Genomic DNA, 12,627 nt, shown 5'->3' on the forward strand with positions numbered 1-12,627 from the left:
ATATGGGTCATTTTTATCCCTCCATTCCATATTCACTCATATCAAAATAAATTGGGAGAATTGTAATAAGATCTGATAGAAAGAACATTTTCACTAAAAAATCTCATGACAAGTGAGCAAACTATAACAACAAATTTTAGAGCAGGAAATAACAACTAGTTTTAGGTACTCACTTGTTATTAGGAATTTTTAATAACTATTTTTTGGGATCTCACTGTAATTCTCCCAAATAAATTACTTCACACTCACACCAAAAAAAAAAAAACAGTAATCAAGTTTTAATTTGTTTCATTGTGATTTCTTTTTTCACTTTATGCTTAACACTTTTCACAACGAGTGGAAAATATTATTTCTTCTCCATAATATTCTCCGGTGTCAAACGATTGTTTTTGCAATATTAGTAGTAAGTAATTAGAGATGATTGAAAAAACACAGTGTTCATTTTTTTTAATATAAAAAGGCAAAATGATATATTAAATAATAATAGGAAATTTTAAACTTGCATTTTTATGTTAAAATATTCACTTCTATTTTAGTTCTGCTTTTAGTATAAAAATATATATAATTAAAACTAGAATAATACTTACATCATGTTTCTTATATTTATTATATCAAGTTCTTATATCATATATAGTCACATGTCTTTATCTTTGGAATATTAGTATCTTTTAATTATAAATTCACATAAAAAAACACATGGCCATGTGTGATTAAAAAAACTTAATATAATAAATATAAAAAAGTTAACCTAAGCATTTTTCTTAAAAGTATGATTTCCGTTGGCTACACTTGAATCAAAAATAGTTTTTTGATCTGAACCATTCATATATTTTTCTACAATCTTTTTTTCACATCATTTTTTTGCCTGATTTTTTTCTAACATCATGAGAGTGAGTTATTCTCACCTAATTTCGTCTTTGTCACCTGAACTAGTTAAAAAAATTAATCATTATATTTTTCAAAAAAATTGAGCCTTTTTTTAGAAGAAACATTACACAAAATAAAATATTTTTCCTAGTTAATCAGTAGAATAAAAAAATTATATAAATTTAATATAAAAATTGAAATTTTTTATTATAATTACTGTAATAATTGTAACAGTGCAAATGCTGTATCACTAGAGAAAAGGGTGATTAATTTTGGCAGATATATTTGATGTATAGTAGCTTTCATTATCAATCAGTATGTGAGTGAACAGAAAAATGTGGCTATCCTTCTTGTCTCTTAATAAGTGAGAGCCTATCTTGGGATTAAAGGCTTTAATTATTTTTATTATTATAATTATTATTATAATATTACTATTACAAAGCAGAATCTTCTGCCCATTACACATCAGAAAAAGAGATTTAGAGAGAGAAAATCGTGATTGTGTTTTTGAATCACACACCCTCTCTCTCTCTAACTTACTTTATTATTGATAACACATGTAAGGCCATTATTTAAAGGCTATTCTATGTATGTACCCCTTTTGTCATGATTAGGGATAATGATAATTAACAATGCCTAGCTAGCTAGCTCCACATAATTAGATTATTAATTAATTGATTAAATTAAATGTCGTTTATACTTTTTTAAATTTGTTTTTTCTTTCACATGTATGAATAGATGGTAAATTAATCTAACCTTCCTAATTAATGAGCAGCCAAAAAGTGATTTGAGTTTCAAACAAAATGTTTTGAGTTTGGTGGAGAGGAACTTTAGTTAAGTTAACTATTAAAAAGTTACCACAAATTTTGCAAAAGGTAATTACTTTAGTTACCAATCATGTAATCATGAGTTTATTTAACAACATTGACATTTGTTTGCTCATAAAGCAGCTTTAGCCTTTAAGTATCATTCATGTTATAATTATCATTATGATTTTTTTCATTATTGATGATAGTTTTACACTTTTGCATTTTAGATAATTAACCATGCTAAAATCGTTTTATCTTTTTGTCAATTGTTGGATCTAACCCTTCTTTTGTGAGCGGATTGTTTGTTAGGCTTGAAACTTGATCAAATATTCAATTTAAATCATTTATTTTCATTTATATTCTCATTTATTTTTTACACTTTCCAATTTATTCTTAGAACCGTTTTTGTAAAAAAAAATTTTTTATACTATTGTATTTTACAAATTATTAATAGCATATTATTTGAAATGTTTAGATTTTAGTTTAATGTCTTTTTATCTCTCTTAGCATTATTTTTGAAAATTTATAATTGAAAGATATTTTTAATTATGCATATTTTCTTTTCATAAAATATCAAAATAATACTAAATAATTAAAATTTCGACCTTCCAAATTAGATCTAGATTATTTAAGTACTACAAATCATTAAATCATTTCTTTTTTATTTTATGTATGTAATAGAAAAATTCAAACAAATCAAATTGTTGATCACAATGCAGTTCATGAAATATGTTAGTTAATACTTTTTTAAAGAAATATTTGTAAAAACAGAGAGTCAAACTTGTGCCCTTTTACTCAAAATTTCTCGAACTTCAATCTCAGTTAGTCTTAGTCACTGCTCTCTTATTTCCCATTTAAAATGCTCTGATTAATTTATTGCAAATTAATTATCAATTAATTATTCCATAGACATATATGCAGGCACATGGCTGCAAAAACAGTTGGAGAAAAATAGGCAATTGATTATCTTAAGTTTTACTCAACCAAAATATAAATCAACCAAAAAGCAAAAAGTGATCCTGCTAAACTGAAGAAAACAAAAAAGGAAAAAGAGAGATAGGGAAAAAAAAAAGGGCATATATGAAAAAGCATCCAATAATATGGGTTGCTTGAGTAAGTACATATCTCCAGAATCTGAAAGAGATCAACCATATATTATGACAATACATTAGCGACCCATACTTGCTAAGGTTCACATAATCAATTATTTATGATGGCTTGTTCTCTCTCTAAATTTGAGTTTGAATTGATGAAAATAATATAATATAAATAAATAAATTTAATAATTATAATACCCTTCTAGTTGGTTTAGGTAATATTTTTGGCACTATACTTACATCAATATTTTTATATTTATTATGTTAAGCTCTTCAATTAAATAAAGTAAAAAAAACCTATTTTTAAAATATTATCATTTAGTTATAGATTCACATAAATGAAATAAAAAACATGACTGTATATGATGAGAGAACTTCACACAATGGATATAAGTAACTTGAACTAAGTATTTTTATATTTCTAATATAAATAATTAAACAACGAGACTAGGAATGAATTTGAATTTTAATAGAATTGAATAAAATATAAAATAAATTTATTTTTAAATTACTATTTGTGATAAAATAATATTAGGTAATCAATTTAAATTGGTCATGACGTTATAATCATAATTTTATAATTAGAAAATAAATTTTGATTTACCAATTACAGAGGAAAGTATAAAAATCTTAATCCAATAAAAATATTTTTTTAATCATTTACAAGATTATTTTTAGAATAGCAACTCTATTCTTTTTTAGTAAAATACACTGACCATCCTTCTATTTTATCTTAATTATGAAACCTCTCTTCTGTTTTAAAAACGTATATAAACTTTTTTAAAAATTAAAATGTATGTTATACAAACCTTCCTCTTTTATTTATAGTTTTATTTCCATCCATCTAAATTGTTAGTTGATTGGTAAGTTTTGACTTTAAATTATTTTTTTACTAAAATGCCCCCTTTTAACTTCATAATTATTTAGGCATTTATATTTTCAAAAAATACTTTTATAAAATCAAAAAATAATTCTAATACATATATTTTTAAATTTTCTAAAATGTTATAAAATTTATTTATTTTAATTTTTATCACATTTATTAGAAATTATTTACTTGGACTTCTTTTAAATTGTAAAAATATATTTCAAATACATAGTTTTTGTACATTTAAACTATTTTATAAATTATTTAAATTTATAATTCAAAATTTTAAAAGACATCTTTGTTACAAAAATTTATAAACATATCTAGTCATGTGTGTGTATATTTATTGAAAAATTAGTTAAATTTTTAATTAATTTTTTTTTGTTTGGCTTAACTGAATAAAGTTTGTGTAATTGTAAAAATAGAATTTTAAAATTTATTAGAATGAGTGATAAAATAGTAAATAAAATTTATTTTCATATACATTTTAGTTAAAAATAATATTTTTAGAATATTTCTAATAGGTTTTTAAAATAGAGAGGAGGTCTGTGTAATTGATACAAATTAGAAAGATAGTCAGAGTTATTTTACTCTCTTTTTTTTTAAAATAGAATGTTAGTCAAATGGTGAAATATGAACTCCAAATTAAGAGAATAAACTTGTAAAGAACCAACCAAGCATGCAACAATCTCTATTAATCCAAGTGAAATTCAATTTTTAGTATTTTCAAATTATTTTAACAATTTAAAGTTAACACATTTTATATCGACAGATTCTAGCTTGGGGGTGTTCAATTGTAATATTTTAAACAGTACAAAATTTTATTTATGACATATCTTAGAACAATTTCAAGATTGAGGATAAGTTTTGTGTCACTTGAATAGTTTTTAATTAATTATATTTGAGGTTAGGAGTTATAATATTGAAAAGTGAAAGAAACATAAGAGCTGAAAATACATATATGTAAGGTGTAACAGCATAACACAACAACTAACCACTTATTGGCTTTAGTTTAGGTGCAATTATTTGATCAACCATCAACCTGTTCCCCAAGGTATCTTTGACTTTTCTTCCCTCTATTTCCATACTCTCTTCTCTACATAATTTTATCATATTTAAATAATCAAGATACACATATATCATAATATTTAATTTATTATTACTTCCCAACAACTTTATATTTTATTTAGGAGGAGAAAATATATTTTGCATCCGTCAGATTTGATCAAATATGAATAATAAGTCAATGACTAGTAGTGTCAAAGGACTGGTGTTCACCTTATAGGGCAACTATTTATTTATTTTTAAATAAGTTCTATGTATTTATGCAAGTGTCATAACCATGCTCTCATTAGTTAGTGTTGACTCCTCTCTTGTGATACCCATGCACGCGCACATATATAATTAAATCATGAAATTAGAGTCTTAAATCACTACAAACAATTAAAGATATCTCTAACCTTTTATTATTTATATCTATTTTTCTATATTTATGTTTGCTTTTCACATCCTAATACATTAAATGAGATAAGGTGATTCAATATTTTTGAAATATCCATGAATGAGCATCGAGCACTTGAAATTTTTTTTACCCTCTTATATGCCCTAAAAGTTTTATTTTGTCACAAAAATACCCTGTCGTTATTCGCCATTCAGTTTGACTGTTAAATTATGCAGTCTTTATGTCAGCAAATGATGGTTCAAAACAAAAATCTTACGAAATAAAAATTTTAAAATATATAAGAGTCAAAATAAACTTTTAGATGCTGGTAAAACACTTTATCCCCATTAAATTTAAATTAAATTGCAAGCTAAAACATGGACATAACATAAAAATCCAAAAAAGTCAAGCAAGAAATATAAACATAATTTTCCCTATTAGATTACCAAATTATCTTCAACTGAGATTTATAAACTGATACAAATTATCCTTCAATATACTCAAAATGCTCCACATATAAGCTCTCAAAAAATCATATATTTTTAATATATATTTTTTATTATAATCGACAACAATTAAGCTAACAACTAACACTGTGTATCTTATGTATCATTTATGCCTCCTTTCATTGAAATTTGAAAGCATTAAAGCATCAAAGGCATAAAAATATATAATGTTATATGTAAATTTGATTAATTAGAGAACATAAATGTGGATTTTTTTAATAGGTATAAAATAGACACATCTGCAATACATTTTATACACTATATATATATATATATATAGGTTAAAAACCCCATCCTTTATATCAATATATTTTATAAATTAGATTTTTTTTCCTCATACAATACATGAAATAAATAATAACTTGAAAAAGTGTGAACTAGTTCAGAGAAAAGTTTAATAAATCGCGAGGTAAAAACATGATGAAAAATCGTAATTAATGTGTGAGATAAAAAGCAAGAAATAAAATTGTTTAAAAATAGGCAAAAAGTGTTTAAAAATAAATAAAAATAAACAAGAATATTTATAGACAACATCAAAAGTGTCCTCCTACTCCCACGACAACATTTTATACTTTTATTTATTTATTAGTTATATAGATATATAGATTTAGAGCAATAGGCCTTTTGTTTTAAGCTTAATTTGTGTGTGGTTGTGTGTTTTTGTCTCATATATAGAAGGAAAAAAAGAAAACAAAGAATCTCAAACGGGCACTATTAATGATTAAATTGTTACTTGTTCTTTTTGAAATTTTTTTGATCCTGGGATTGGGATTATCTTCTGTTCACACACCAATTAAATTGTAGATTAAAACATTTTTATCTTCAAATGTATAAAAAATAAATTTTGAATTATTTATTTACATGACAGTTACATGAGTTAGGTCTAATAATTGACCTACGTAAAATTACCTTCAATTAAACTTGTGGATAGATAAAACCAAGTTGTATTAAAAAGAGAGGGAATTATTGTAAGCTCCCAAGGAAGAAATAAGATTACCAGAAAATAATAAGTAAGTAGTTAAAACCTGTTATCATTTCTTATACTCACAAACTGCTGAGTTGGTATGAAATTTTTTTAATAAATATTTTTCTTATTTTTATGACCTTAGAGTAATTCCCTCTAAAAATAATATAATTCCTTTACAAACACATCCATTTTCGTTCATAGTTAAATTTATGATTTATAAATTATGATTATACAATACAAGTCTTTACACGGGAATTCAATACGATTAAATATAAGAATATGACTTACATGGGAAAAATTTATAACAAAAAATGGGATGAAATATATATATTTATTTATATAAAGGAACAAGTTAAAGACTCACAAACTTAATAAAGAATACATTAAATTCTGAATTGAACATTTTATAAACCTGATGTAAGAGTATATTATATGATACTGCTTATTTACTTTACATCAAATATAAAATTACTTTAAAGCTTAATAAAACTTTTTTCCTAAGATGATAAAAAATAAAGTTGGGGGGGTTGAAAGAACAGGAGCGAAAACGATGGCAAGAATTGTTCGTCAAATTCTATGGAACATTATGGCTGGTTGTTGTGCTACAATCTTATTAATTATCATCCATCACTTCATTATCTGCCTTAATTAAATTAATTAATGAAACTTTTCTTTTCTTCCCCCCCCCCTTCCTTTTAATAAATTATGTCCTTCCACTCTCCTCTAATTTTAGGAAATATTATTTGTGCATGTTTAGTAAAGACTTAACATTAAAAAAAAAAACGTAAACTAGTAGTACTATTTCCGATCTTTAATATAAGATCTCGTTTAACTTTTATTTGATCCTAATTATAAGATCCTAATTCACTTTATGTCTTATATTTATACATTTTTTTTAAGGTAGTATCCCTAATAATAGTAGTTCTAACCAATAAATTTGATTAGCAAATATATTTTAGGAAAGACAACACCTGTTTATTACAAATAACTAACTTAACTTATTTTTTTTAATCTATTCTAATTAGTCAACTAGCTTTTGTAATTAGGACCGGAAGTATAATAGAAAAAAAGTCCAATGAGTTGAATTTAATAATGAATAATTTATAAATAGCTAAACTTCTATTACCACTATAATAAGAAAAAGAATGAACAAAAGAAAAGACCAATCTTATGTACCCACTTACAATAATTATAGGATATGACTTGCTGTGAGCGAATCAAAGAAAGTAGGATGCCATTAAAGAGGTAAAAATATGTTAACCCAAAATAATAAATAAAATAAAGATCAAGGGGGACAAGCAGTGATAATAAAATAAACGTTTTAATATAATTGTTGACTTTTAAGTCTATTAGACTATTACACTTTTTCCTCTTTTTCCTTTCTTTTTTTCTTTTGTGTTTTACTTTGATGCAACACATTGGTATAAAGTGAACATGATAAAATATAGTTCAAATGAAAATTTTCTGCTACTATAATTTACCCTGTAAGGTTATCTTATTTAGGATTTAAGAGTTACCATTTATTCAGTTAAAAAAATAAAAATAATTACCATTTATTCATATAAGTCAGAAAATTATCCATACTTTTAAAATTATTGAACTATTAAAACGTATTTGGTATTATGACTATGAATAATCCTAAATTAAAAGAAAGTTGATCCCTCCTAAATTAGATCTTAAATTTAATATAAGATGTAATAATACGCTGAAATCTAGTTAATCATTAATATTAGGTATCAAATAGATTTTAATAATAAAGTTAATTCCAAGTGTACAAGTGGGGCCAAAAAAATTTGCAACTTTCGAATATTAAAATTAAAAGTAAATAATAAAATGGGTTAAATTAATATCATAATTTTCCCCACCCTAAAATGATGACTGTATTATTGACATGATAATGGTGTCATTTATTTTATTTTTAAATTATAATATATTTTTTTAACCCCTTGAAAAAAAAAAGGAGTTTTTAGTTTTACCTAATCCCCACAGGAGAGAAACAGACACCAATAAACAAAGGTGAACATGACTTTTCTTTGAGTGTGAAATACAAATTTTGACTCATTTCTACTCACTCCTTCTTCACTCACCCCCCCCTGAATGAATATTCCTGAACCATCAACAGACTCCAACACCACCTTGGTCTCCTTCTTCTTCCTCCTCTCGATCTACATGCGTATCTCCTCTCTTTCTTCTCTACTAACTGTCTCTTCAATCTCCTCCGAAGAGTCTGTGAGGAGGTTTCTGTAGCCACCTTTTCCAGCGTCTTGTTTTATACTGTGTTGGCATTTCTTGCCATTGACAATTCCCTTTCGCTTTGCTTCTATCGCCGGTTTTCTGCATGGGACTCCGGCTGAACCCACTAGCTTTGACGCCGTCTTTGGCGGCGACCCTTTATGGTTAGATGCAAGAAAACGAAAGTCACACCTACCATCATGGTTCGAGTACTACTAGCTCGACTCCCGACGGGAGCCCCGTTTTGACGTTGAATCTTAGAGAGCGTGAAGAGCCTGTTTTTTACGCCAATTTGGACCCGCTTTGCCCAATGGCTTCCACGACCTCCACATCCACCGAGCCGCTTCCTTCCATCGACGATATAGCGGTCAAGGCCGTGAACAAACGGTATGAAGGATTGGTCACTGTGCGAACTAAAGCCATAAAGGGCAAAGGAGCTTGGTACTGGGCGCATTTGGAACCCGTTCTGATTCGAAATCCCGATACCGGGGTTCCAAAATCCGTGAAGCTGAAATGCTCTTTGTGTGACTCTGTGTTCTCGGCCTCGAACCCGTCGAGAACTGCTTCGGAGCACTTGAAGAGGGGCACGTGCCCCAATTTTAGCTCCGGTTTGAGGCCCAATTCGTCGCTCTCGCCGATGCCGATATCTTCAGTGGCTTTGCCTGCTTCCAACAATCACAAAAAGAGAAGCTCTCCTCAAACGGTTCCGACTTCTCCTCCTTCAAGTTATCAAAATAATTCCTTGGCAATGGTCGAGTCCTCTCGGTTTTACGGCGAATTGAGTTATTCACAGGTGCAGAACTCAGTTGGGATAAATCAGCAGCATTTGGTGCTTTCTGGTGGGAAGGAGGATTTGAGTGCATTGGCCATGTTTGAAGATAGTGTGAAAAAACTCAAGAGTCCTAAGGCCTCACCAGGTCCTGTTCTAAGCAAGGAACAGATTAACTCTGCTCTGGAGTTGCTCGCGGATTGGTTCTACGAATCATGTGGGTCTGTGTCGTTCTCAGCTCTTGAGCAGGCCAAATTTCAAGCCTTCCTCAGCCAGGTGGGTTTGCCGACAACAACTCTGCGACGTGAAATCTCGGGTTGTCGACTTGATGCTAGGTTCAATGAGGTCAAAGCCGAGTCAGAAGCCAAAATAAGAGATGCTATGTTTTTTCAATTATCTAGTGATGGCTGGAAGAACGAGAACTGGTACAGCTTGTGTTGTGGGGGAGAGAATTTAGTGAAGTTTACTGTTAATCTTCCAAATGGGACTAGTGTGTTCCAAAAGGCAGTGTTTACTGGGGGAGTCACGTCCTCCAAGTATGCGGAGGAGCTTTTATGGGAAACGGTCGCAGGTGTAAGTGGAAATGTTGTGCAGAGATGTGTGGGAATTGTGGCAGACAAATATAAGGCCAAAGCGTTGAGGAACTTGGAGTTTCAGAATCACTGGATGGTAAATATTTATTGTCAGCTTCAGGGGTTCATTAGTTTAATCAAGGATTTTAACAAAGAGCTCCCACTTTTCAGGGTTGTGACTGAGAATTGCCTTAAAGTTGCAAATTATATAAACAATGAATCTCAGGTTAGGAACATTTTTCTCAAGTACCGGATGCAGGAGCTTGAATACACGGGGTTGCTTCGAATTCCATCGCCCAAATGTGATTATTTGAATAACTTTGCATCTGTCTTTCCAATGTTGGAGGACATACTGGGCTGTGCTAGGGTGATCCAAATGGTTATGTTGGAAGACTCGTTTAAAGTAACATGCGTGGAGGATCCACAAGCGAGAGAAGTTGCTGCAATTGTTCAGAGTGAGGGATTCTGGAACGAATTGGAGGCAGTTTATTCTCTTGTAAAGTTGATCAAAGCGACGGTTCAAGATATTGAGGCTGAGAGGCCACTGATTGGTCGATGCCTGCCTCTCTGGGAGGAAACAAGGACCAAAGTGAAGGAGTGGTGTGCAAAGTACAACGTTGCAGAAGGACCTGTGGAGAAAATACTTGAAAAAAGATTCAGAAAGAATTACCACCCTGCTTGGTCGGCTGCATTTATACTCGACCCACTTTACTTGATCAAAGACGCTAGTGGGAAATACCTTCCTCCATTCAAATGCTTGACGCGTGAACAAGAAAAAGATGTAGATAAGTTACTAACAAGGCTAGCTTCAAGAGAAGATGCTCATGTTGTGTTGATGGAGCTCATGAAATGGAGGTCAGAAGGGCTCGACCCACTTTATGCACAGGCTGTTCAGATGAAACAAAAGGACCCTGTGACTGGGAAGATGAAAGTAGCCAACCCACTAAGCAGTAGACTTGTGTGGGAAACTTGCTTGAGTGAGTTTAAGTCTCTAGGGAAGATTGCTGTAAGGCTTATTTTTCTGCATGCGACCTCATGTGCGTTCAAGAGTAATTGGTCTTTCATGAGAAAAGTAACTGCAAATAAGAACTCCCGAGTTGGATTGGAGAGAGTTCAGAAGATGATATACATTGCTGCTCATGCCAAACTTGAAAAGAGAGACATTTCTTGTGAGGAAGAAAAGGATGCAGAACTCTTTGCCATGACGGGTAGTGAGGATGGAATGCTGGCTGAAGTCTTTGCTGAGGCACCCGTAGTGTAATGTGCTCCTTTTCTTTTCAAACTCCTGTAGAATTCTGTAACTGTAGGATTTATCATATTCTTTCCTGAACTTGTTTACTATGGAAAAATTTTCGTGATTGTGACTGAAAAAAAGGAAAAAAAAAAAAAAACCAGATAGTGGAAGGGTCTCAAAAACCCAGTTAGCGGCTGTGGTATCACATTTTATTTTATTAAATCATCAATCTTTTTCCCCGGCTGTTATTTTGGGTTTTTAGAGTTTGTGGAAGAACTTCAGTTCATTTATGAGAAAAATAACCATGCATCCAGGAAGAAAGCCAGAAGAATGTCATAGAAATTTCCTCGAGTGCTTTGTTCTGAGAATTATTCTTATTCTTGTATTTCAAAACGAACTTTTCACTTAAAAGCTGCGGTACATAAGATCTTATGAAATGCAGATAAAGAATTGGCCTCAGTGAACGACGTCGTGTCATTCACTTCCTCGTGTGGGAAATTTGAAGCTTCCGGCTGTTGCTGAGATACCCGATAAAAAATTTAGTCCTCTTCACTTTATGTAAAATGGATGAAATCGGATACTCTCATATAGTATATAGGCAATAGCATAATAATGATGGTCATGTAAGTAAAGACATAGACACTTTCTTTTTCGTTCTTTTGGGATTATTATTTAACGTCTATTTCTCACCTTACATGACCATTATGGCATGGGAGATTATCCAAATCCTTTATGTCCTTTTGGTTTGGATTTATCTTTAAATTTTCATGGTTGATTTTATAAGTCCTTAACACTGATGAGATCTTGGAATCACACACAGGTGCATAATCCAGCAATTAAGACCACACTAATTATATGGCTGTGTGAATTGAGAAAATACTAAAACAGAAGGAAAGTTTATGTTTGGAGCAACAGTTTTTAATTAGAATAAGTTCATTGAAAGGCATCATTATATTGAAAGAAAGGGAGAGGGGTTATCATGATCTCTTCATATAAAAGGCAAAAACGATGCTGCAATAGTTAGTGGCCCTTTGTTTATTCTTCTTCATTGATGGTTCATGTCTTGACATGCCATAACACGATCCTGTTTTCTAAACTCTTCTTGTGATTCATGATATATGGTGTGAATTTAACAAAATGAAATATTTTACTGTTTTGCTGCCTGATCTACCGTCCCATCACCTCATAACACTACAGTGCTCTACTTTTTTCGGGCTCTTTATATCTGATCTTGGTTCTAAACTGAGTTGACAGAAGAACGAAAT

General features: G+C 30.0%; 1 protein-coding gene across 1 annotated transcript; it reads left to right on the forward strand.

The window, feature by feature from the left end:
* Positions 1-8,621: 8,621 nt before the first annotated feature.
* Positions 8,622-12,018, forward strand: LOC114751924 (uncharacterized). The gene has a single exon (XM_028940624.1). It carries the CDS (start codon positions 8,957-8,959, stop codon positions 11,387-11,389), a length of 2,433 nt encoding a protein of 810 aa, XP_028796457.1. The 5' UTR covers positions 8,622-8,956; the 3' UTR covers positions 11,390-12,018.
* The last annotated feature ends 609 nt before the right edge of the window (positions 12,019-12,627 follow it).

This window comes from Neltuma alba, unplaced genomic scaffold (genome assembly GCF_004799145.2).
Source record: "Neltuma alba isolate B1F8T4 unplaced genomic scaffold, ASM479914v2 tig00007157_pilon, whole genome shotgun sequence".
Lineage (NCBI taxonomy): Eukaryota > Viridiplantae > Streptophyta > Magnoliopsida > Fabales > Fabaceae > Neltuma > Neltuma alba.